The sequence below is a fragment of the Mobula birostris genome, chromosome 23, assembly GCF_030028105.1.
Source record: "Mobula birostris isolate sMobBir1 chromosome 23, sMobBir1.hap1, whole genome shotgun sequence".
Taxonomy (NCBI): Eukaryota; Metazoa; Chordata; class Chondrichthyes; order Myliobatiformes; family Myliobatidae; genus Mobula; species Mobula birostris.
In genome coordinates, this window is record NC_092392.1 from 53,415,689 (window position 1) to 53,437,377 (window position 21,689).

The following is a 21,689-nucleotide window of genomic DNA, read 5'->3' on the forward strand; positions in this document are numbered from 1 at the left end:
GGATGCGCTGACATCAGAGAGAGTTCAAAGGAGGTTTACGAAAATGATTCCGGAATTAAAAGGCTTATCACACAAGGAGCCTTTGATGGCTCTTGTTATTCAGACCAGTGGGGTGGGGGGGGTGGGCAAGGTGGAGAGGGCATCTCACTGAAACCCATCGAACATTAAAAGGACTCAAAGTGGATGCGCAGGGGATGTTTCTTATGGTGGGGGAGTCCGAGACCAGATGACACAGCCTCCGATAGAGACACGTCTACTTAGAATGGAGATGAGGAGGAATTTCATTAACAAATGAGTGGTAAATTTATGGAATTTGCTGCCACAGGTGCTTATGGAGGCCAATTCATTGGGTATATTTAAGACAGAGGTTGCTAGATTCTTAATTAGACCAGGCATGAAGGGACATGGGGAGAAAGCAGGAGATTGGGGCTGAGAGGGAAATGGATCAGACATGAAATGGCAGAACAGACTCAATGGGCCCAAAAGCCTAATTCCTCTGGTCTTGTGGGGGATAGACTGAGTAAGCTAGGACTTCTCTTTGAAGCAAAGGAGGATAAGAGGTGAGTTGATGGACGAGCTCCCACTGCTAAACAAATGCTCTTCATGGCGTGCATCTCAGACAGCCTCTGACAACCAAATGCAACTCTCCTGGCCTTCACGTGGTGGAGCTGTTCTCACTGACAGGAGAAGGGGCAAAGACGGGCCACTGGCGCCTTAAAACCAGCTGCTCCGGGCAGATGGGGCTCGTTAACTACAGATGGCAGCTCATCTAGGAGAGGGAAAACTCCAATTTCAAACCTCCGCTGCCTTGTGGCTAAACCCGCTCACGGGAAAGGCTCTGGGAGTAAACCCTGAGGAAAAATCCGGAGCCCAAGTCCCGAAGGCGGCTGACTGCTGTACCCAGCACTGGCACAGCAACTCCTGCCATGCTGCTGGCACCAAACTGTATCGACTATCGCCGTTCCTTTGGACCTGTCATCAGCATGGAGAGGGGGGGTCCCACTGCATGGGCATCAGGCGGATCTCCATATCAACTCTGCCCCGGCTTGCGCCCTGGAGAGGCCACTCCCAGTGACTACCAGGGGTACAGTACCCATGGTCGACCACGACCTGAGGCCACAACAATGATAGAGGTGTACAAGACCATTCATGTGGATAGACAGACCTTTACCCCAGGGCAGAAATGGCTAATATGAGGGGATATAATTTTAAGGTAATTGGAAAAAATTATAGAGGGGGATGTCAGGTGCAAGTTTTTTCTCACCGCCATAAAAAACATTAGTGAGTGTCTGGAACGCCCTTTCAGGGGGTGATGGTGGTGGCCTTTAGAATCATTTAAGAAACTCTTAGATGGGCACATAGATGATGTAAAAAAAAAAAAAAAAAATTGAAGACAATGTATAAGGGGAAGGATCAGATTGATTTTAGAGCAGATTATAAGATCAGCACAGCATTGTGGGCCGAAGGTGCTGTACACTACTGTAGTTTTATGTTTGATGTTTTTAATTAAGCACATTTTCTTTTCCTCCATCTCTCATACCACCTCCAGGTGAATTATTTAGGATCTTCTCCCAACACTACATGTTGAAACTCAATCTGGTTAGTCAGATTAGTTACAGAGCTGATGACACTTACCAGGAGTATATCCCCAAGGCTCATAGTAAGATGGAAATACTCCAAGATGACAGCCTCGGACAAACTCTTCATAGTCCATGGGTAAAAGTGGACTTGTGGATGATAGAAACTCAGGGTGAAAAACAATCTAGAAAAATGAAAATGGATTTTAAAAACACACCAAATATTTTTTTAAAAAAATGTCTGTCAAGGGTAAAGCCCTCCCCATCGTTGAACACATCTACATGAAGCATTGTTGCAGGAAAGCAGCATCCCTCGTCAGGGACCCCCACCACCCAGGACATACTTTCTTCTCACTGCTGCCATCAGGAAGGTACAGAAGCCTCAGGGCTCTCGCCATCAGGTTCAGGAACAGTTACTACCCCTCAACCATCAGGCTCTTGAACCAAAGGGGATAGCTTCACTCAATTTCACTTGCCCCCTCATTGAAATGTTCCCGCAATCTATGGACTCACTTTCAAGGACTCTTCACCTCATGTACTCAATATTTATTGCTCACTTACTATTTTTTTTTGTATTTACATTGCTTGTTGTCTTCCACACTCTCGTTGAATGCCCAAGTTGGTGCAGTCTTTCATTGATTCTATCATGGTTATTATTCTATTATGAATTTATTGCATATGACAGCAAGAAAATTAAACTCAGGGATGTATATGGTGACATGTACCTTAATAAATTTACTTTGAACTTTGGTACATCATGAAAATAGACTTTGATAGATATTTTTACAGTTACGACTAAACCAACCACTGAAGTCAGGCTAACTGGCCTATAATTTCCTTTCTTCTTCCTCCCTCCCTTCTAAAAATGTGAAGTGGCATTTGTAATTTTCCGCTGTGTGGAACCATTCTTGAATCTTGTGTCTCTTGAAAGATCATTACTAAAACCCCCATATTATGAATGAGCAGATTTCTGCAATGCTGGTCTAAGATTTAGAAAACTATTAATTAACAGAGAGTTAAATAATAAAGAGGCATCTGTTGAGACTTTCTGTTCAATTTCAGATAGCATTAGCTGTTACTTGGAGCGAGACAGATTTAATAAGTGGCACCTTTTTTTTGTCTGTATTCCCAAGAGAAAAGGAATAGGTAGTCAGTGCAGGGTACTCCTATAGCCATTCCCCTCAGTAAGTATATCATTTTAGATACTGTTAGGGAGTGGGGGTGGGGGGAAACAACTTAGCAGAGAAAAGCCACAGTGGGTCTCTGCTACTGAAGCTAGTTCTGTGCCCCAGATGGGAAGGTGGGAGATTGCTCAGAGGAGAGGTAAGCAGTAGTGATGGGTGATTCCCTGGTTAGGGTGACAAGATAGGAGGTTCTGTGGATGAAAACAAGACTCCTGGATGGAGTGTTGCCTCCCAGGTACCAGGGTCAGAGATGTCTCTGATCAAGCCCATAGCATTCTTAAGCAGGAGGGTGAGCAGTCAGATGTCATGGTCCACATTGATACCAATGACATAGGCAGGAAGGATGACAAGCAGGAAGAAGGGCGTCAGATTTTTGAATAGAACATAGAACAGTACAGCACAGTACAGGCCCTTCGGCCCACAATGTTGTGCCGACCCTCAAACCCTGCCTCCAATATAAGCCCCCACCTTAGATTCCTCCATATACCTGTCTAGTAGTCTCTTAAACTTCACTAGTGTATCTGCCTCCACCACTGACTCAGGCAGTGCATTCCACGCACCAGCCACTCTGAGTAAAAAAAACCTTCCTCTAATATCCCCCTTGCACTTCCCACCCCTTACCTTAAAGCCATGTCCTCTTGTATTGAGCCGTGGTACCCTGGGGAAGAAGCGCTGGCTATCCACTCTATCTATTCCTCTTATTATCTTGTACACCTCTATCATGTCTCCTCTCATCCTCCTTCTCTCCAAAGAGTAAAGCCCTAGCTCAATAATTGGGCTCCTTTCAGGGAAGGAGGGACCTGTACAGAAGGGACAGTTGCACCTAAACAGGAGGGGGGCAAATATCCTTGTGGAAAGGTAGTACTACTCAGGGGGAGGGCTAAACGGGAGTTGCAGGGGATAGGAACCAGAACTAGAGTGCCAGTGCAGCTAGTGGAGTGGTTGTTGGGAAAGTAGATATTAATCCTACATGCACAGTCAGAAACAAAGCTGAAGCACAATGGAACTCCTGTTCTAAGTTGTGTACATTTCAATGCAACGAGTATTGTTGGCAATGCAGAACATGCATAAGCATGTAGAATCATGTTGTTGCCCAACAATTGCTGGGAGGGGCAGGATTGGCAGCTCAGTTTTATACAGTTGGGGGGGTGTTTAAGGGGGGGGAGGAGTGGTATTATTCATCTGGAAAAATGTCAACTGTGCTCAAAGACATACTGGAGGACTCATCTACTGAAACAATATGGGTGGAAATGAGGTACAAGAAAGGGATGACCATGTTGGTGGGTTTGTACTACAGACCACCCAATAGTCAGTGGGACTTAGAGGTGCAAATGTGTAGGAATAGTATTCAGTTGCAAGACAAATAAGGCTGTGATGGTAGGGGATTAACTTCCTGTACAAAGACTGCATCACCCAGGGTGTAAAAGGACTGGATGGGATAGAGTATTTCAAATGCCTTCAGGAAACTTTCTTTAAATCATTACGTAGAGATCATGTGGAAGTTGCAGGCAGGTGTGAAAGACAACACCCAGCTGAGAGTGACTGTGGCAGTGTGTAGTCAAACTCAAACAAGGGAAAACTTTGAATTGAGACCACTAGAGGCAACCTTGCTTACCGCAGGCAGATTGACGAGAGTGACTATGGCAGTGTTCAATCAATCTGGAACAAGGGCTCCAAACCTGGGGTCCAAGGACACCGTGCTTAACAATTTTGGTCCATGGCATAAAAAAGGTTGGGAACCCCTGATCTAGAAAAACCTAGCTTTCTTTTAAAGAGTAGGGGGTGCCAGAGACAGACAAGATAGGAAAAATGGAATCATGAGAAATATACCCAATTATGGGACAATTGCTTTACCAACTTCAAAAATATCATCAGTTGTCAGCTTATAGTTCCTGTTGACTTTTAAAACCTCTATTGTGAACATTGATTGATCTTGCAAGTAAGGAAATCAAACATATAAATTTACAATGATCAATATCCATAACTGGCAAGTCAATTCTGTATGAGAGCTTCAGTACAGCGTGGCGTGGGTGACAGAGACCAATGCTGTTCTCCTTGTGCACAAGTAAAATAGAAATAAGCTTGAGTTGTACGAGTATGTGTATCCTGGGCCTATTTATTTCAATTATTGGCAATAATCATAAATAGACAGCACAACACTGAATCTCATCTTAAGGAATGAGACAGGGCATGAGACAGAATTGTGTGTGCTGGGGAAGATTTTGTATCTAATGATCATAATTCTTTGAATTGAGACCACTATAGGCAACCTTGTACGGTGTCCTTTTTTTTGCCGGTGGATTGGGGGGGGGGGGGGTGGCTGGAGGGAGGATTGTTGCTTGCTGCCACTTACACGTGCAAGGGAGGGGGAGCTGGGGGGGACTTTGGGGTTCTAACATTTAACTGTCATTCATTCTTTGGGGGCACTTCTCTGTTTTCATGGATGTTTGCGAAGAAAAAGCATTTCAGGGTGTATAGTGTATACATTTCTCTGACATTAAAGGTACCTATTGAAACCTTTGAAGTAGCAAACTGGATTCAGCATTGGCTTAGCAGGAGAGAGGGTGGTAGTAGATGGTTTTCTCTGACTGGGGGCTTGTGACTAATGGTATACTACAGAGATCAGTGCTGGCTTCAATCCAGTAAGATGGCAATGCATGGACACGGCAGCCTCTCTGGGTCCAACATAAAGGTGATTGTTTGCCCTTCACATCTTCTTCACATTCGCAAGATGCTGCTGGTTATTAAGGACATCAGGTACTGCGGCTCTAGCCCATCAGCGAGTTGCTCGATAGTAATGGAGCTGGACGTTGTATGTTGCAGCCTGCTTCAGCCACTCAGAGAGGACAGCAGTGGCATGAGGAGGCAGTGCATAACTCAATGGATGGTGAGGGGGAGGGGGCGGGGAATCTCAAACATTTTTGTTGTCATCGCAAGGCCCTGTTGGACACTGGTAATGTCGAATACTGCAAATCCGATCCACTGGTTTATGGGAGAGACTAGTTGCAGGGGAGCTACATGGCGTCTGTTGTGGCGTGGACCAGACCCTATTCATATCTCGGAGTCACCTAGTGTGGCCGCCAAAGATGGCTGCATCACTGGCACCCAGCACTGGGTTGGATGCTGGCCACATCTGTCCGTGCTGCCCTCGAAGTGTTCACTTGGCGGGAGACAAGATGAATTTCGTTCCATTGCAACTGCACTGTATGAGATGAGGAACTGCTACAGACTGTTCTTGCAGAAACATGGCTCTGGGACCACATAGCATGCACCATCAACACTGACCATGACATTCAGGGACATAGGCTAGTTTGTTATTTTTCTCCCAATATTAGTTTTCAGTAACTATGCTTTTTTGTTATCATAATTATATGAGCTATGTGAGATTTTGGTTTCGTGTTTTGCACCTTGGCCCTAGAGGAACAGTGTTTCTTTTGGCTGTACAATTAAACAAATTTGAAAGAGCAAGAATATTTGAAGATTTTGCCAGGACTAGGGACTTGAGCTATAGGAAAATATTGAATAGGTTAGGACTTCATACTCTGGACCAGAGTATGACAGGAGGTTTCATAGAGGCATACAAAATTATGGGGCTATGGACAGGGTAAATATACGTAGCCTTTTCCCCTTGAGGTTGAAACTTGAACTGGAGGTCATAGGTTAACAGTGGAAGGTGAAATATTTAAAAGGATTCTGAGGGGAAACTACTTCTTTCAGAGGTGGTGCAAGTGTGAAACAAGCTGTCAGGTTCATTTGCAATTTAGAGAACTTTGGATCTTGTTAAGGATGAGAGGGGTGTGGAGGGCTCAATGTGGTAGATGGGAGTAAGCTGAATTTCAACGTGGCATGCAATAGATGTGACAAAGGAGCTGCTTCTGTGCTGTGGTGTTCTATGACTATCTACTAATGAAATTGGTCAAGTTTATTAGACTTTACTAATCAAAAATACAATGAAATAGTTTCTTCCCCCTCCACCCCCAAGTAGTCCTGCATGATTTTCTCAGGGAAGGTAATCAATGCCACAAACCTTTCATCCCTTTAATGCCTCACCAAACTCTGAATGATAGATCACAGTATTTAATTGCACCTGCCATCCAGAAACACATTCAACGAGGGAAGCCAACCCTTCAGCCATCTGTACTCATTAAAGTAATGCTTATTTTCATTAAAATAATTACCAGTCTAAACAATATCCACATTTCACCTCATTAAGATGCAGTTCAATTCAGTTTATTTTTAAATTTAATCTTTAGAAATGCATCCCCTCCACCTCATTAGGCACTCTGCAGACCAGTTGTCATACCACTGTACATTGCAGTTGTATCTGATCTGCTTTGCTCCAATGATTCCAGCCTCAATCAGCAACACCTGGGGACAACGTTCATTTAAACATGACGCAGAAACCAGTGATAGGCAATGGCGGTGGGTGAGCAGATCAAAATTATGGGATTAGATCTCCAATTGAAATAAATTCACATCAGTGATGCATTAAGTAAATCCCCCTTTCCAAAACAGTGAAGGCCGTAATATCGCAGAGTTCTGGATTTGCCAAGAAAGCAGGGCATGTTACACCTTCAAGTAATAACGTGGGCCGACCAGCGGTGCAGTGACATCAGCACTGGACTGTGAGGCGAGTGATCCTGAGTTCAAATCCAGCTAGGTCCTGGCCTGGGCAGCAGCTGAATCTGCGTGGAAGTAAGGCCTGACAATCTGCTTCCGTATCTTGCCAGAAAACTCTATGGACATCTACACTATCTATACAGTGACTTGACCATACTCAACAACAGACCATTCAGCCCAACTTGTCCATGCTGACCAAGAGGTTCATATCCATCGAAATCTTCCCTATCCACGTGTTGCTCAAATGCTATTACTGTACCTACCACTTCTCAGGCAGCTCATTCTATATACACACACACACACCATACTGTGTCATGAAGTTGCCCCCTTAGACCCCCAATTGCCTTAATACTATGCCCTCAAGATCTTTCATTGTTTAATGACAATATATTCTGAGCACAGACTGATATCAGACAGCAGAAGAATATACAAGGAGGTAGACAGTCAGTCTGGGGCTGAAGGCAATGCTTCCCTCACCCATGGACAGCAGCTCAATTACAAACCTTGACCCTGTCAGCCCGGTTGTTGAATAGTCCGATTCGTCGGATGGTGTTGAGGATGGGGTCTTTATCATCGTCGAGCATGTTGTGGGTGGTCACTGGAGGCAATGTGTGACGCTGAAGTTAGGGAGGTAAAAGCTCCAAAAATCAGTAAGTGCAGTAACAGCAATACGTCTTAGCAACACCTCATGCAATAAAACTGGTAAGCTTTAAATTCACAGTTGGGGTCATGAATAGAATTCACTCGTTGATAAAAGGCACAAAGTCTGTGGTATCAACCAATAAAAAAAATTAAGTAGCAAGATAACCCTTCTGAATTGAAGAAAACAAAACAAATTAAGATCAAAGTACTGCAAAAATAGATTTAGATACAGCATGATATCAGGGCTTCTGGCCAAATGAGCCCATGGCTCTCCAGTTAGATTCAAATTCACATTTATCTATCCCAGGTACATTAAAACAGACAGTCAAAATAGACAGATAGTTTGCGTTAACAACCAACACACCCCAGCAGCATTGCCACACATTCCAGCAGCAGCATAGCAGGGCCAGAATGCTTGGCAGAATAACACAGCACAAAAAAAAAAAGAAACAGAACACAACGAACAACAAAACAGCAGCAAAGACCATCCTCTTTCCACACACACGGACATTCCAACTACAGGACTAGTCTCCAATGTCCCTTTCTAGGATTTAGCCATCAGACTGACATCCAGACTTCTGATTGGCCAATTACACCCATGTGCCCAATTAACCTACTAACCTGTGCACCTTTGGAATGTGGGAGGAAACCGATGCAGACACAGGGAGAACTTATAAACTCCTTACAGATAGTGTGGAATTGAACCTGTGTCAGTGGTACTGTAATAGCATTACGTTAACTGCTATGCTCCCATGCCACCCCAGCAGAGAATAGTTTACATATTGCATTTCTTCCTTTTTTGGAAAAAATTTCCTCATTGCAGTTGAAACTCAAGGCAGAGGTCAGTAATGCTATTAGAGGGATAGGGCTCAAAAAATGGGTGGAGGGTTTACGAACCACTAAAGGAATGATCTTAAAAAAAAAAGAAGAGACAATAAATTCTGCAGATACTGGAAATCTTGAGCAACACACACAAAATGCTGGAGGAGCTCAGCAGGTCGAACACCATCAATGGAGGGAAATAACTGTCAACATTTCAGACCTCCCAAAATATCAACCACTGATGCTGCTTGACTTGCTGAGTTCCCTCAGCATTACGTGTGCAAAATGGGAGAACAGTTTTGAGGGGGATAGCAAAAATGGTTCTAATCAGAATTAAAAAAAAAATCAGGAGGCAATAGGTACAAAATTAAACAAGTCTTTAAAATATGCAAGATTGATTGTTTAAAATCACGGCCCAAATCACATCCAAAGATAACCATTGCCAAATCCAGTGTCAACAATATTTTAAAACCACCCAAGATGTTAATATGCTAAACATTAAGATGTCATTGCAATGGAAATCCTTGGACATCAAGTTCACGAAAAATCCTTACCAGTCCCTCCTGAGGATTCAATCAGAAGATACAAATTAAAGAATTTCAGAATCAATAGTTTCATGCAATTTACATGAATTTATACAGTTTCTTTCTCAAACATGGGAAAATATAGTTTTTAAATACCTACCCACCCACCCTGCTGAAACAATGATTCTAATCCCAGGCATACCTGCGTTGCATAAATGGCTCTTTTCATTATCGTCATGTCATCCCGATCAAGGAACTTGGTCATGTCTGGAGTTTCTCCTCTGTAAACACATAGCATAGGTATGGTATTAACAGGATAGATTAAAGCAATTTTGTTGCACTTGGTGCAAGTTAGGCTGAGTCTACGTAATATCCCTTCATATTAAATTAGTCTCCTTGAAAGCAAAAATGTACAGTAGGGGAACATAAAGCAAAGCATGATCACAGATCAGGGTGTTAGAATTCAGAGTTCAATTCCAATGTCCTCTGTAAGCAAACCTATACGTTCCTTCCACCGTGCGTGTGGGTTTCCTCCGGGTGCTCCGGTTTCCTCCCACAGTCTAAAGACATTGTTTAGTAGGTTAATTGGCCATTGTAAATTTTCCTGCAATTAGGCTAAGGTTAAATCAGTGAGTTGCTAGGCAGCATGGCCTGCAGGGCCGGAAGGGCCTCTCCAAATAAATCTAAATATTTTAGAAATGTATTTCGAAATAAAATAAAGTGCTGGAGGAACTCAGCGGAGGAATAAAGTCAAAGTTTCAAGCCGAGACCCTTCATCAGGACTGGAAGGGGGAAGAAACCAGAGTAAGTGTGGGATGGGTGGGGAAGAAGGAATACAAGCTGGCAGGTGATAGGTGAAATCAGGTCAGGGGGAAGGGGGAAATGAAGAAGCTGGGAAGTGATAGGTGGAAGAGGTAAAGGGCTGAACGAATCCAAAAGAAGAGAACAGTGGACCATGGGAGAAAGGGAAGAAGGAGGGACACCAAAGTTAGGTGATGTGAGGAAAAGAGACAGAAATGGGGAATGGAGAAAGACAGAAGGATAGGGGGCTGGGGGAGGAGAGAAAATCACTGGAAATTAGAGAAATCAATGTTCATGCCAACAGGTTGGAGGCAGCCCAGATAGAATTTAATGCCCCAATCATCTCAATATGCAGCACGCCCTGGTATGGAAACACTAATGCCCAGGAACCGAGTTCCCAGCTGTCACTGATAACTTCAATCATTTCAACTCTGCACTGGTTCCACAGCTTACAGTCTCAGTTTCAAGGACTCTGCAACTCATGATCTTAATACATTTTTTAACAATTTTCTTTTCACAACACGCTGGAGGAACTCAGCAGGTCGGGCAGCATCCGTGGAAAAGATCAGTCGATGTTTCGGGCCGGAACCCTTCGTCAGGACTGAAGACGGAAGGGGCAGAGGCCCTATAAAGAAGGTGGGGGGAGGGTGGGAAGGAGAAGGCTGGTAGGTTCCAGGTGAAAAACCAGTAAAGGGAATGATAAAGGGGTGGGAGAAGGGAAGCAGGGAGGGGATAGGCAGGAAAGGTGAAGGAGGAATAGAGGAAAAACACAATCGGTAGTAGAAGGAGGCGGAACCATGAGGGAGGTGATAGGCAGCTGGGGGAGGGGACAGAGTGACATAGGGATAGGAGAAGGGAGGGGGAGGGAATTACCAGAAGTTGGAGAATTCTATGTTCATACCAAGGGGCTGGAGACTACCTAGACGGTATATGAGGTGTTGCTCCTCCAACCTGAGTTTAGCCTCATCATGGCAGTAGAGGAGGCCATGTATGGACATATCTGAATGGGACTGGGAAGCAGAGTTGAAGTTGGTGGCTACTGGGAGATCCTGTCTGTTGTGGCGGATGGCAGAGGTGCTCGATGAAGCGGTCCCCCAATCTGCGTTGGGTTTCACCGATGTAGAGGAGGCCGCACCGGGAGCACCGGATGCAATAGATGACCCCAACAGACTCACAAGTGAAGTGTTGCCTCACTTGGAAGGACTGTTTGGGGCCCTGAAATAAGACAAACATTACATAGAATAGAGCGCAATTGAATATATCAAATGATATAAATGTAACCAACATCAAAAGGCATTAAGTAATCCTACAAGTAGGCCAAATTTAAAAAGAAGGCTTTTATAAGTGTTTTGAAGTGTTCCATAGTCCTAGCCTGGTGTATCTCAGTCAGCAAACTATTGCAGGGTTTTGGTGCACAAGAGCAAAAGGCCAGATCTTATGTGCTTGGCTCTAGAAACACTAAACAAACCAGTATTTACTGTTTTAAGATTATGCTTGGTATTACTTACATTATGATTAATGCAAACAGGTGTGTGGTGAAAGCTAGTACAAGTTTAATGACAGCACAGATGCAAGATACTCAGTATGTGCTCATGGAAAATAACTCAGTGCTGCCTCACAGATATATTCTGTTTATTTCATGTCCAAAGGAGTATCATCTCAAGCACATTCAAACAGACAAAATGAGACCAGTGTAGTTAGCAACTTGCGTAAACATAGATAAGTTAGTGCAAAGAGCTTGTTTCCATGCCGTATGCCTAAGTTTTAAAACACTAACAATCAAATGCTATTACTAATGAGCACACCTGTAATTTTATTTGTAATTTTATGAAGGACCTGTGTAACTTACTTTAACAATGCTTCATAGAGTCTCTTTCCAAATTTCTCCTTGATCAAATGGGCAGTATCCCTGTGAACAATAAACATACAAAAGCATCATATGGCACATTAGTGTTTTATATAAACACACTCAGTAAACACCAGTTATTTTTCCTGTGTACCCTGCATATCCACATCACCAGTGTTTGACAATGTAGATATCTAGGGCACAAAAATATTCCGTACCAACATTCTCTCCATCTAATCCTTCCTATATGCCATTTTGGGGATTCACTTCACAGCCGGGATATTTACAGGAGTCATACCAGTTAAATCTATCCTTCCTTCCAGCACTGAATAAAACAATGGATATGGACAATTCCAGTGCAAATCTTTCCCTAAGGCTTTGCACAAGAGTCAAATGTACAGACTCATTAGGTTTGATACTGGACCAGAGAAGGAATTCAGAGACCACGAAGATAACTTGTCACTATGAACACCTGACATCAGCCTTCACATCTAAATTCACACAATGTGTTTCTTTTTAGTTTTAGTTAGTTCCTCACTTGTAACTTAAATCATCAGCCTGGTGAGTTTACCCTTGGTTACAAGTGGGATCTGCAGTACCAAGTGCTCAGAGTGCATGAGAGTCACTCTGAAGTGTGTAAAGGCAGCCAGTTGGTCACAGTGAGGTTCTGATTACTCAGCTGTAAAATAGGAAAATATGCAAATTGTGATAATTAACATATATCAATTGTTCTGCATAACCAGGCCTGGTCAGCGCACAGATGCTGCATCTGCAAGTTTATAGCTAGGAGCTGCTATGCTTACAGTTCAGGTTTTATTGGCAGTGAAATTCACCAGGGGTACAGGTGCTCGAATTATTTCCTTGTATTATCAATGGTGCATTGGAGACTATAACCAGCTGCGCTGTACCTCACAAAACAGCTTTCCCCCGCCTCCGCCATTTCAAAAATTTGAAACTTTGCTCAACAAATGTCCAGTAATGTCATCAAGCATTCAATGATGTGATAAAAACAGAAACTTCAGTACTCCTCCAGCTATAGCAAAGAGGCATTTGTTAACCTTGCCCCTCCTCCATTTCCTCATGGCTGCTATCTGATAGTCATTGCTTGCCTCTCACTTCCAGAAGAGGATTCAGTTTGCCCTAAATTTAACAGTTTAAGTTTCCAATCCAGTATATTTGAACAAAGTTCTGTGTGAAGTTTTATTTTTAAATTGTTTCAGTAAGACTAAAAATCAATAATCAAAACATGAGAATCTGGAGCAATTTAACTCGTTCATGACCCAGAGGCCACAAGATAAGGTTAACTGTTCAAACGCATTAATGAATGCTTAAAAAGTGTGAAAAAAGATGATATTACCATAGCTGTTTCCTGACTGCCTGCCCCTTCAAGGTTTCGATATTAAAGTTGTGAGTTTTGGCGGGCATTATGAAAAATACCACAACGGTTACATCACATTTCTGAACCTGATAAGAAAAAGATATGTTACATGTAAACAGAACAGCTCCTCTTACACCCTGCATAGGAAAGGATCTCTGTAGAGAATGCTTCACTATCTACTATGAGCCATTAATTGGCTAGGTTTGAAAACTGTATTGTGTCGTGCTTTCCGTTAACAGCACCTGCCCAGTGTTTCTACAGGGACGCAACTACAGTGCATCGAACAAGCACTACTGAAAAACTAAGCTGTCCTGGGTCAGATTTCATAAAATTAGGATTCTTTTAGTAGCTCAAGACTCTATGAATGAGTGGAACATTGAACACTAACAACTGATTACCAAATGTGCTAGTGAAGGGAACTCCAAGTTTAATCAGTCATAGGCTCCTGGTTGTATTAACATTGATTGGGCTCCTGTACCTAAAGAGTCCACTGAGTGTATGTTTGTGGTGTTCTTATGCTGCAGCCCACTTCAAGGCTCAACACGTTGTGTGATGTGACACAACAATTGTAGGCCGTATGAGTTTGAGTACAGAGAGGAAATTAAGAACCTGCCTCTCGGTTTTTTTTTGCTTCCCATTTTTCTATTTTCTATTTATGATTTATAATTTAAATGTTTAATATTTACTAATTTTAACTATTTTTAATATTTAATGTTTGTACTCCAGGGAGTGGGAAGTGCAGAATCAAATATCGCTGTGATGATTGTATGTTCTAGTACCAATTGTTTGGCAATAATAGAGTATAAAGTATAAGTGATGCCCCTCTGCAAAGTGCTGTCGCAGTGTGTGGTGATTTGAGTTACTGTTGCCTTCCTGTCAGCTTGATTCAGTCTGGCCTTTCTTCTCGGATCTCTCATTAACAAAGCAGCACACAAAAAGCTGAGGAACGCAGCAGGTCAGGCAGCATCTATGGAAATGCATAACCATTAACGTTTTGGACAGAGACCCTTCTCAGGACTGTCTTCTGCCTGCTCTGAGTTCGTCCAGCATTTGGTGGTTGCTGCTTTGGATTTCCAGCATGTGCAGAATTTGTCTTTCATCAATAAGACGCTTTGGCCCACAGAACTGCCACTTAATGTTCATTGTTTCTCAAACCATTCTCTGTAAACTCTAAAGACTACTGTGGGTGAAAATTCTCAGACTGGGACTGGAGTGGATCACAGAATTGTTTTATTATTTTAATTATTACTTTATACTTTATTGTCTCCAAACAATTGACATTAGAACGTACAATCATCACAGCGATATTTGATTCTGCACTTCCCACTCCCTGGATTACAAAATATTAAAAATAGTAAAAATTAGTAAATATTAAAAATTTAAATTATAAATCATAAATAGAAAATAGAAAAATAGAAAGTAAGGTAGTGCAAAAAAAAAAAAAAAAAAAAAAAAAAGGCAGGTCCGGATATTTGGAAGGTACGGCCCAGATCTGGGTCAGGATCTGTTCAGCAGTCTTATCACAGTTGGAAAGAAGCTGTTCCCAAATCTGGCCATACGAGTCTTCAAGCTCCTGAGCCTTCTCCCGGAGGGAAGAGGGACGAAAAGTGTGTTGGCTGGGTGGGCCGTGTCCTTGATTATACTGGCAGCACTGCTCCGACAGCGTGCAGTGTGGTGTAAAGTGAGTCCAAGGACGGAAGATTGGCTTGTGTGATGTGCTGCGCCACATTCACGATCTTCTGCAGCTTCTTTCAGTCTTGGACAGGACAACTTCCATACCAGGTTGTGATGCACCCTAGAAGAATGCTTTCTACAGTGCATCTATAAAAATTAGTGAGGGTTTTAGGGGACAGGCCAAATTTCTTTAGCTTTCTCAGGAAGTAAAGGCACTGAGGGGCCTTCTTGGCAGTGAACTCTGCTTGGTTGGACCAAGTCAGGTCATTTGCGATATTGACCCCGAAGAACTTAAAGCTTCTGACCTGTTCCACTTGCGTACCACCGATGTAAATTGGGTCGTGCGGTCTGCTACTCCTTCTGAAGACAACAACCAATCCCTTTGTCTTGATGAAGTTGAGGGATAGGTTATTATGCTTGTAAACTGTGGAATTCAATACCCAGAGCTAAAAGGGATGCAGTTGACACTTAAATGCCAGCAAATAATACTTAACTATCCTTCTAACGTTTGTTTGTTTTTTTTTCCATGTTATTTTCATGTTCACACTTTATCCCATCATAAAGCATTTTGAAATACACCTGTATGAATAGTTCTCTACAAGTTATTTGCCTTAAGGTGTACAGGTGTACCTAATAAAGTGACCACTGTGTTTTTACTAGCTCATTAAATGAATGGCTCCATCTAAATTCATAAGGACCCAATTCAGGATTTCTCAGATTAAATCTGAAACACCCAATCTTGCTTTGTTAGTTAACTTGATGCGGTCCATTGTAGCACAATAATGACAGCTTTTGTAGAACTCCATATTGCTCCAGATCCAGGTGAAAGGACATCACATGTGCAATTAACCCCCGACACCTTGAAATGACTCGAGCAGAAACCCAACTAAATTTCTTTGAAAAGAAAATGAGTGTGCAAATGCTTGCAAACTGAAATAAAAATACCAGATGCAGAAAAAATTCAGGAGGGTTGAGCAACATCTGTGGAAAGGAAAACAGTTAAATGTTTCGGGTCAAAGACCATCCACAGCTGCACGTGGCAACAAATCCCACAGATTCACCACCCTCTGGCTAAAGAAATTTCTTCGCATCTGTTTTCAATGGACTCCCCTCTATCCTGAGGCTGTAACCTTTTGGTCCTAGACTCTCCCACCATGGGAAACATCCTTTCCACATCTACTGTGACTGCGCCTTTCAACATTTGAAAGGTGTCCATGAGATCCCGCCCCTCATTCTTCTAAATTCCAGCAAGTATAGACCTAGAGCTAACAAACGTTCCTCATGCTAACCCTTTCATTCCTGGAATCATTCTTGTGAACCTCCTCTGGACCCTCTCCAATGCCAGCACATCTCTTCTAAATGAGGAGCCCAAAACTGTTCACAATACTCAGGGTGAGGCCTTACCAGTGCCTTACAAAGCCTCAGCATCATTTCCCCACTCTTGAAATGAATGCTAACATTGCATTTGCCTTCCTCACCACTGACTCAACCTGCAAGTTAACCTTTAGGGTGTTTTGCACAAGGACTCCCAATTCCCTTTACATCTCAAATTCTTGGATTTTCTCTGTTTAGAAAATAGACTGCACATTTATTTCTACTACCAAAGTGCTTGACCATGCATTTTTGAACATTATATTATTTCATTTGCCACTTTCTTGGCCATTCTCTTAATCTGTCCAAGTCCACCTGCATCCTATCTGTTTCCTCAACACTATCTGCTCCTCCGCCAATCTTCATATCATCTGCAAACTTGGCAACAAACCCATCTATTCCATCACCTAAGAGGCGGAGAGAAGAAAATGACGGTGCGACGCAGCGCGCACAGCCACTTCGGCGGTGATGTCTGTTATTTGTCAAGTAGGGGACTGTGCAGTCTGATTTGGTGGTGACAGATGTGAGAGTATGGAGGAACATCTGGAAAAACTTCTGAAATGCCCGCTTCACTGCCGCTGTTACTGTGTGGTCTGGAATCTCCGGAGAAGGCCCCGAATCCTCGGCTTTGCTTGTTTCGGCAGCCGGGCGAGGTCGAAGGCCGCATTGGAGGGGCTGGGCGGAGGCTCATAGTTTTCGGACGGACGGTCTCATTGTGGTCGGGTGCTTCCAATGCATCGGCAGTTGTCAGTGCCTGGAGGTTTATGGCAGGGAGTTTCTTCCTTTTGCCGCCTGCTATTGGGGATTTGGGAGTCGACTGACTCGGGACTTTGAGACTTTTTTTTTTTACTGTGCCTATGGCCTGTTCTTTATCAAATTATGGTATGGCTTTGCACTGCTGTAACTATATGTTATAATTATGTGGTTCTGTCAGTGTTAGCCTTTGGTTTGTCCTGTTTCTCCGTGATATCACTCTGGAGGAACATTGTATCATTTCTTAATGCATGTATGCATTTCTAAATGACAATAAATGAGGACTGAGTGTTCTCATAATCTAAATCACTGATATACAGCATAAAAAGAAGTGGTCCCAAAACCAAACCCTGCAGAACACCATTAGTAACTGGCTGCCAACCAGATAAGGAACCTTTTATTCCCACTTGCTGCTTTCACCCAATCAGTCAATGCTCCACCCATGTTAGTAATTTTCCTGTAGTACCACAGGCTCTTAACTTGGTTAGCAACCTCATGTGTGGCACCTTGTCAAAAGCCTTCTGAAAGTCCACTGCATCCCCTTTATCTGTCCTATTTGTAATCTCCTCATAGAATTCCAACAGGTTCATCAGGCAGGATTTCCCCTTAAGGAAACCATGCTGACTTTGTCCTATGTCACCAAGTACTCCATAATCTCATCCTTAACAATTGACTCTAACATCTTCCCAATCACTGAGGTCGAGCTAACTGGTCTATAATTTCCTTTCTGCTGCCTTCCTCCTTTCTTAAAGAGTGGAGTGACATTTGCAATTTTCCAGTCCTCTGGCACCACGTCAGAGTGCAATGATTTTTGAAAGATCTAATGTCGCTACTATCTCCAAGGCTAACTCTTTCAGAACCCTAGGGTGCAGTTCATCTGATCCGGGTGTCTTATGTACCTTTAGGTCTTTTAGCTTTTTGAGCACCTTCTCTCTTGTAACAGTAACTGACCCACTTCTCTTCCTTCACACACAACATCAGGCACACTGCTAGTTATCTTCCACAGTGAAGACTAATGCAAAATACTCATTTAGTTCATCAGCCATCTCCTTCTCCCCCATTATTTCTCCTGCCTCATTCTCTCGTGGTCCCAACTCCACTCTCATTTCTCTTATTTTTAAGATACCTGAAAAAGCTTACTGTCCACTTTGATATTGTTTGCTAGTTTGCTTTCATATTTCACCTTTTCCCTTCTAATGATTTTTTTTTTTTAAGTTGCTCTCTGTAGGTTTCTAAAAACTTACCAATCTTCTATCTTACCATTAATTTTTGCTTTGTTGTATGCCCTTTCTTTGGTTTTTACAATAGATTTGACTTCTCTTGTCAGCCATGGTTGTACTATTTTACCATTTGAGTAGTTCATTTTTAGAATACATATGTTCTACACCTTCCTCATTTTCTCCCCAGAAACACGCACTATTGCTGCTCTGCTGACATCACCGCCAGCAGCTCCTTTCAGTTTACTTTGGTCAACTCCTCCTTCATACCACTAATTTCTTTTACTCCACTGAAATACTGCTATGTCAGATGTTACTTTCTCCCTATCAAATTTTAAGTTAAACTCAAATAATAGTGATCACTGGCTCCTGATCTTGTGCTCCACACATTGAGATACAACAGGGGGATGGGAACCAGTGCAAAGAGACAGCGGGGTGTAAAGTGAGGGTAGAAGCAAAAAGTACTATGGAGAAAAGTAAAAGTGGCAGGCCGACAAATCCAGGGCAGGCATCAAAAAGGGCCACTTTTCAACATAATTGTATAAGGGCTAAGAGAGTTGTAAAAGAGCGCCTGAAGGCTTTGTGTGTCAATGCAAGGAACATTCGTAACAAGGTGGATGAATTAAAAGTGCAGATTGTTATTAATGATTATGATATAGTTGGGATCACAGAGACATGGTTCCAGGGTGACCAAGGATGGGAGCTCAACGTTCAGGGATATTCAATATTCAGGAGGGATAGACATAAAAGAAAAGGAGGTGGGGTGGCATTGCTCGTTAAAGAGGAGATTAACGCAATAGAAAGGAAAGACATAAGCCGGGAAGATGTGGAATCGATATGGGTAGAGCTGCATAACACTAAGGGGCAGAAAACGCTGGTGGGAGTTGGGTACAGGCCACCTAACAGTAGTAGTGAGGTCGGAGATGGTATTAAACAGGAAATTAGAAATGTGTGCAATAAAGGAACAGCAGTTATAATGGGTGACTTCAATCTACATGTAGATTGGGTGAACCAAATTGGCAAAGGTGCTGAGGAAGAGGATTTCTTGGAATGTATGCGGGATGGTTTTTTGAACCAACATGTCGAGGAACCAACTACAGAGCAGGCTATTCTAGATTGGGTTTTGAGCAATGAGGAAGGGTTAATTAGCAATCTTGTCGTGAGAGGCCCCTTGGGTAAGAGTGACCATAATATGGTGGAATTCTTCATTAAGATAGAGAGTGACATAGTTAATTCAGAAACAAAGGTTCTGAACTTAAAGAGGGGTAACTTTGAAGGTATGAGACGTGAATTAGCTAAGATAGACTGGCAAATAACACTTAAAGGATTGACGGTGGATATGCAATGGCAAGCATTCAAGGATTGCATGGATGAACTACAACAATTGTTCATCCCAGTTTGGCAAAAGAATAAATCAAGGAAGGTAGTGCACCTGTGGCTGACAAGACAAATTAGGGATAGTATCAATTCCAAAGAAGAAGCATACAAATTAGCCAGAAAAAGTGGCTCACCTGAGGACTGGGAGAAATTGGGAGAAATTCAGAGTTCAGCAGAGGAGGACAAAGGGCTTAATTAGGAAGGGGAAAAAAGATTGAGAGAAAACTGGCAGGGAACATAAAAACTGACTGTAAAAGCTTTTATGGATATGTAAAAAGGAAAAGATTGGTAAAGACAAATGTAGGTCCCCTACAGACAGAAACAGGTGAATTGATTATGGGGAGCAAGGACATGGCAGACCAATTGAATAATTACTTTGGTTCTGTCTTCACTGAGGACATAAATAATCTTCCAGAAATAGTAGGGGACAGAGGGCCCAGTGAGATGGAGGAACTGAGCGAAATACATGTTAGTAGGGAAGTGGTGTTAGGTAAATTGAAGGGATTAAAGGCAGATAAATCCCCAGGGCCAGATGGTCTGCATCCCAGAGTGCTTAAGGAAGTAGCCCAAGAAATAGTGGATGCATTAGTGATAATTTTTCAAAACTCGTTAGATTCTGGACTAGTTCCTGAGGATTGGAGGGTGGCTAATGTAACCCCACTTTTTAAAAAAGGAGGGAGAGAGAAACCGGGGAATTATAGACCAGTTAGCCTAATGTCGGTGGTGGGGAAACTGCTGCAGTCAGTTATCAAAGATGTGATAACAGCACATTTGGAAAGCGGTGAAATCATCGGACAAAGTCAGCATGGATTTGGGAAAGGAAAATCATGTCTGACGAATCTCATAGAATTTTTTGAGGATGTAACTAGTAGAGTGGATAGGGGAGAACCAGTGGATGTGGTATATTCGGATTTTCAAAAGGCTTTTGACAAGATTCCACACAGGAGATTAGTGTGCAAACTTAAAGCACACGGTATTGGGGGTAAGGTATTGATGTGGATAGAGAATTGGTTAACAGACAGGAAGCAAAGAGTGGGAATAAACGGGACCTTTTCAGAATGGCAGGCAGTGACTAGTGGGGTACCGCAAGGCTCAGTGCTGGGACCCCAGTTGTTTACAATATATATTAATGACTTGGATGAGGAAATTAAATGCAGCATCTCCAAGTTTGCAGGTGACACGAAGCTGGGCGGCAGTGTCAGCTGTGAGGAGGATGCTAAGAGGATGCAAGGTGACTTGGATAGGTTGGGTGAGTGGGCAAATTTATGGCAGATGCAATTTAATGTGGATAAATGTGAAGTTATCCACTTTGGTGGCAAAAATAGGAAAACAGATTATTATCTGAACGGTGGCCGATTAGGAAAAGGGGAGGTGCAACGAGACCTGGGTGTCATTATACACCAGTCATTGAAAGTGGGCATGCAGGTACAGCAGGCGGTGAAAAAGGCAAATGGTATGCTGGCACTTATAGCGAGAGGATTCGAGTACAGGAGCAGGGAGGTACTACTGCAGTTGTACAAGGCCTTGGTGAGACCACACCTGGAGTATTGTGTGCAGTTTTGGTCCCCTAATCTGAGGAAAGACATCCTTGCCATAGAGGGAGTACAAAGAAGGTTCACCAGATTGATTCCTGGGATGGCAGGACTTTCATATGAAGAAAGACCGGATGAACTGGGCTTGTACTCGTTGGAATTTAGAAGATTGAGGGGGGATCTGATTGAAACATATAAAATCCTAAAGGGATTGGACAGGCTAGATGCAGGAAGATTGTTCTCGATGTTGGGGAAGTCCAGAACGAGGGGTCACAGTTTGAGGATAAAGGGGAAGCCTTTTAGGACCGAGATTAGGAAAAACTTCTTCACACAGAGAGTGGTGAATCTGTAGAATTCTCTGCCACAGGAAA

The 21,689-nt window shown here is 42.9% G+C and overlaps 1 protein-coding gene across 2 annotated transcripts in view; it reads right to left on the bottom strand.

Moving 5' to 3' along the window:
• The window catches only part of gys2 (glycogen synthase 2), an 81,594-nt gene that overhangs the window by 11,249 nt on the left and 48,656 nt on the right, over positions 1 to 21,689 (bottom strand). For both annotated transcript variants that reach the window (XM_072241834.1, XM_072241835.1), the window contains exons 8-12: positions 13,374 to 13,480; positions 12,020 to 12,079; positions 9,572 to 9,650; positions 7,885 to 7,998; positions 1,636 to 1,762 (exon numbers count right to left, since the gene is read on the bottom strand). In XM_072241834.1, coding sequence (XP_072097935.1) covers positions 1,636 to 1,762; positions 7,885 to 7,998; positions 9,572 to 9,650; positions 12,020 to 12,079; positions 13,374 to 13,480 — 487 coding nt within the window. The remainder of the gene's footprint in view (positions 1 to 1,635; positions 1,763 to 7,884; positions 7,999 to 9,571; positions 9,651 to 12,019; positions 12,080 to 13,373; positions 13,481 to 21,689) is intronic.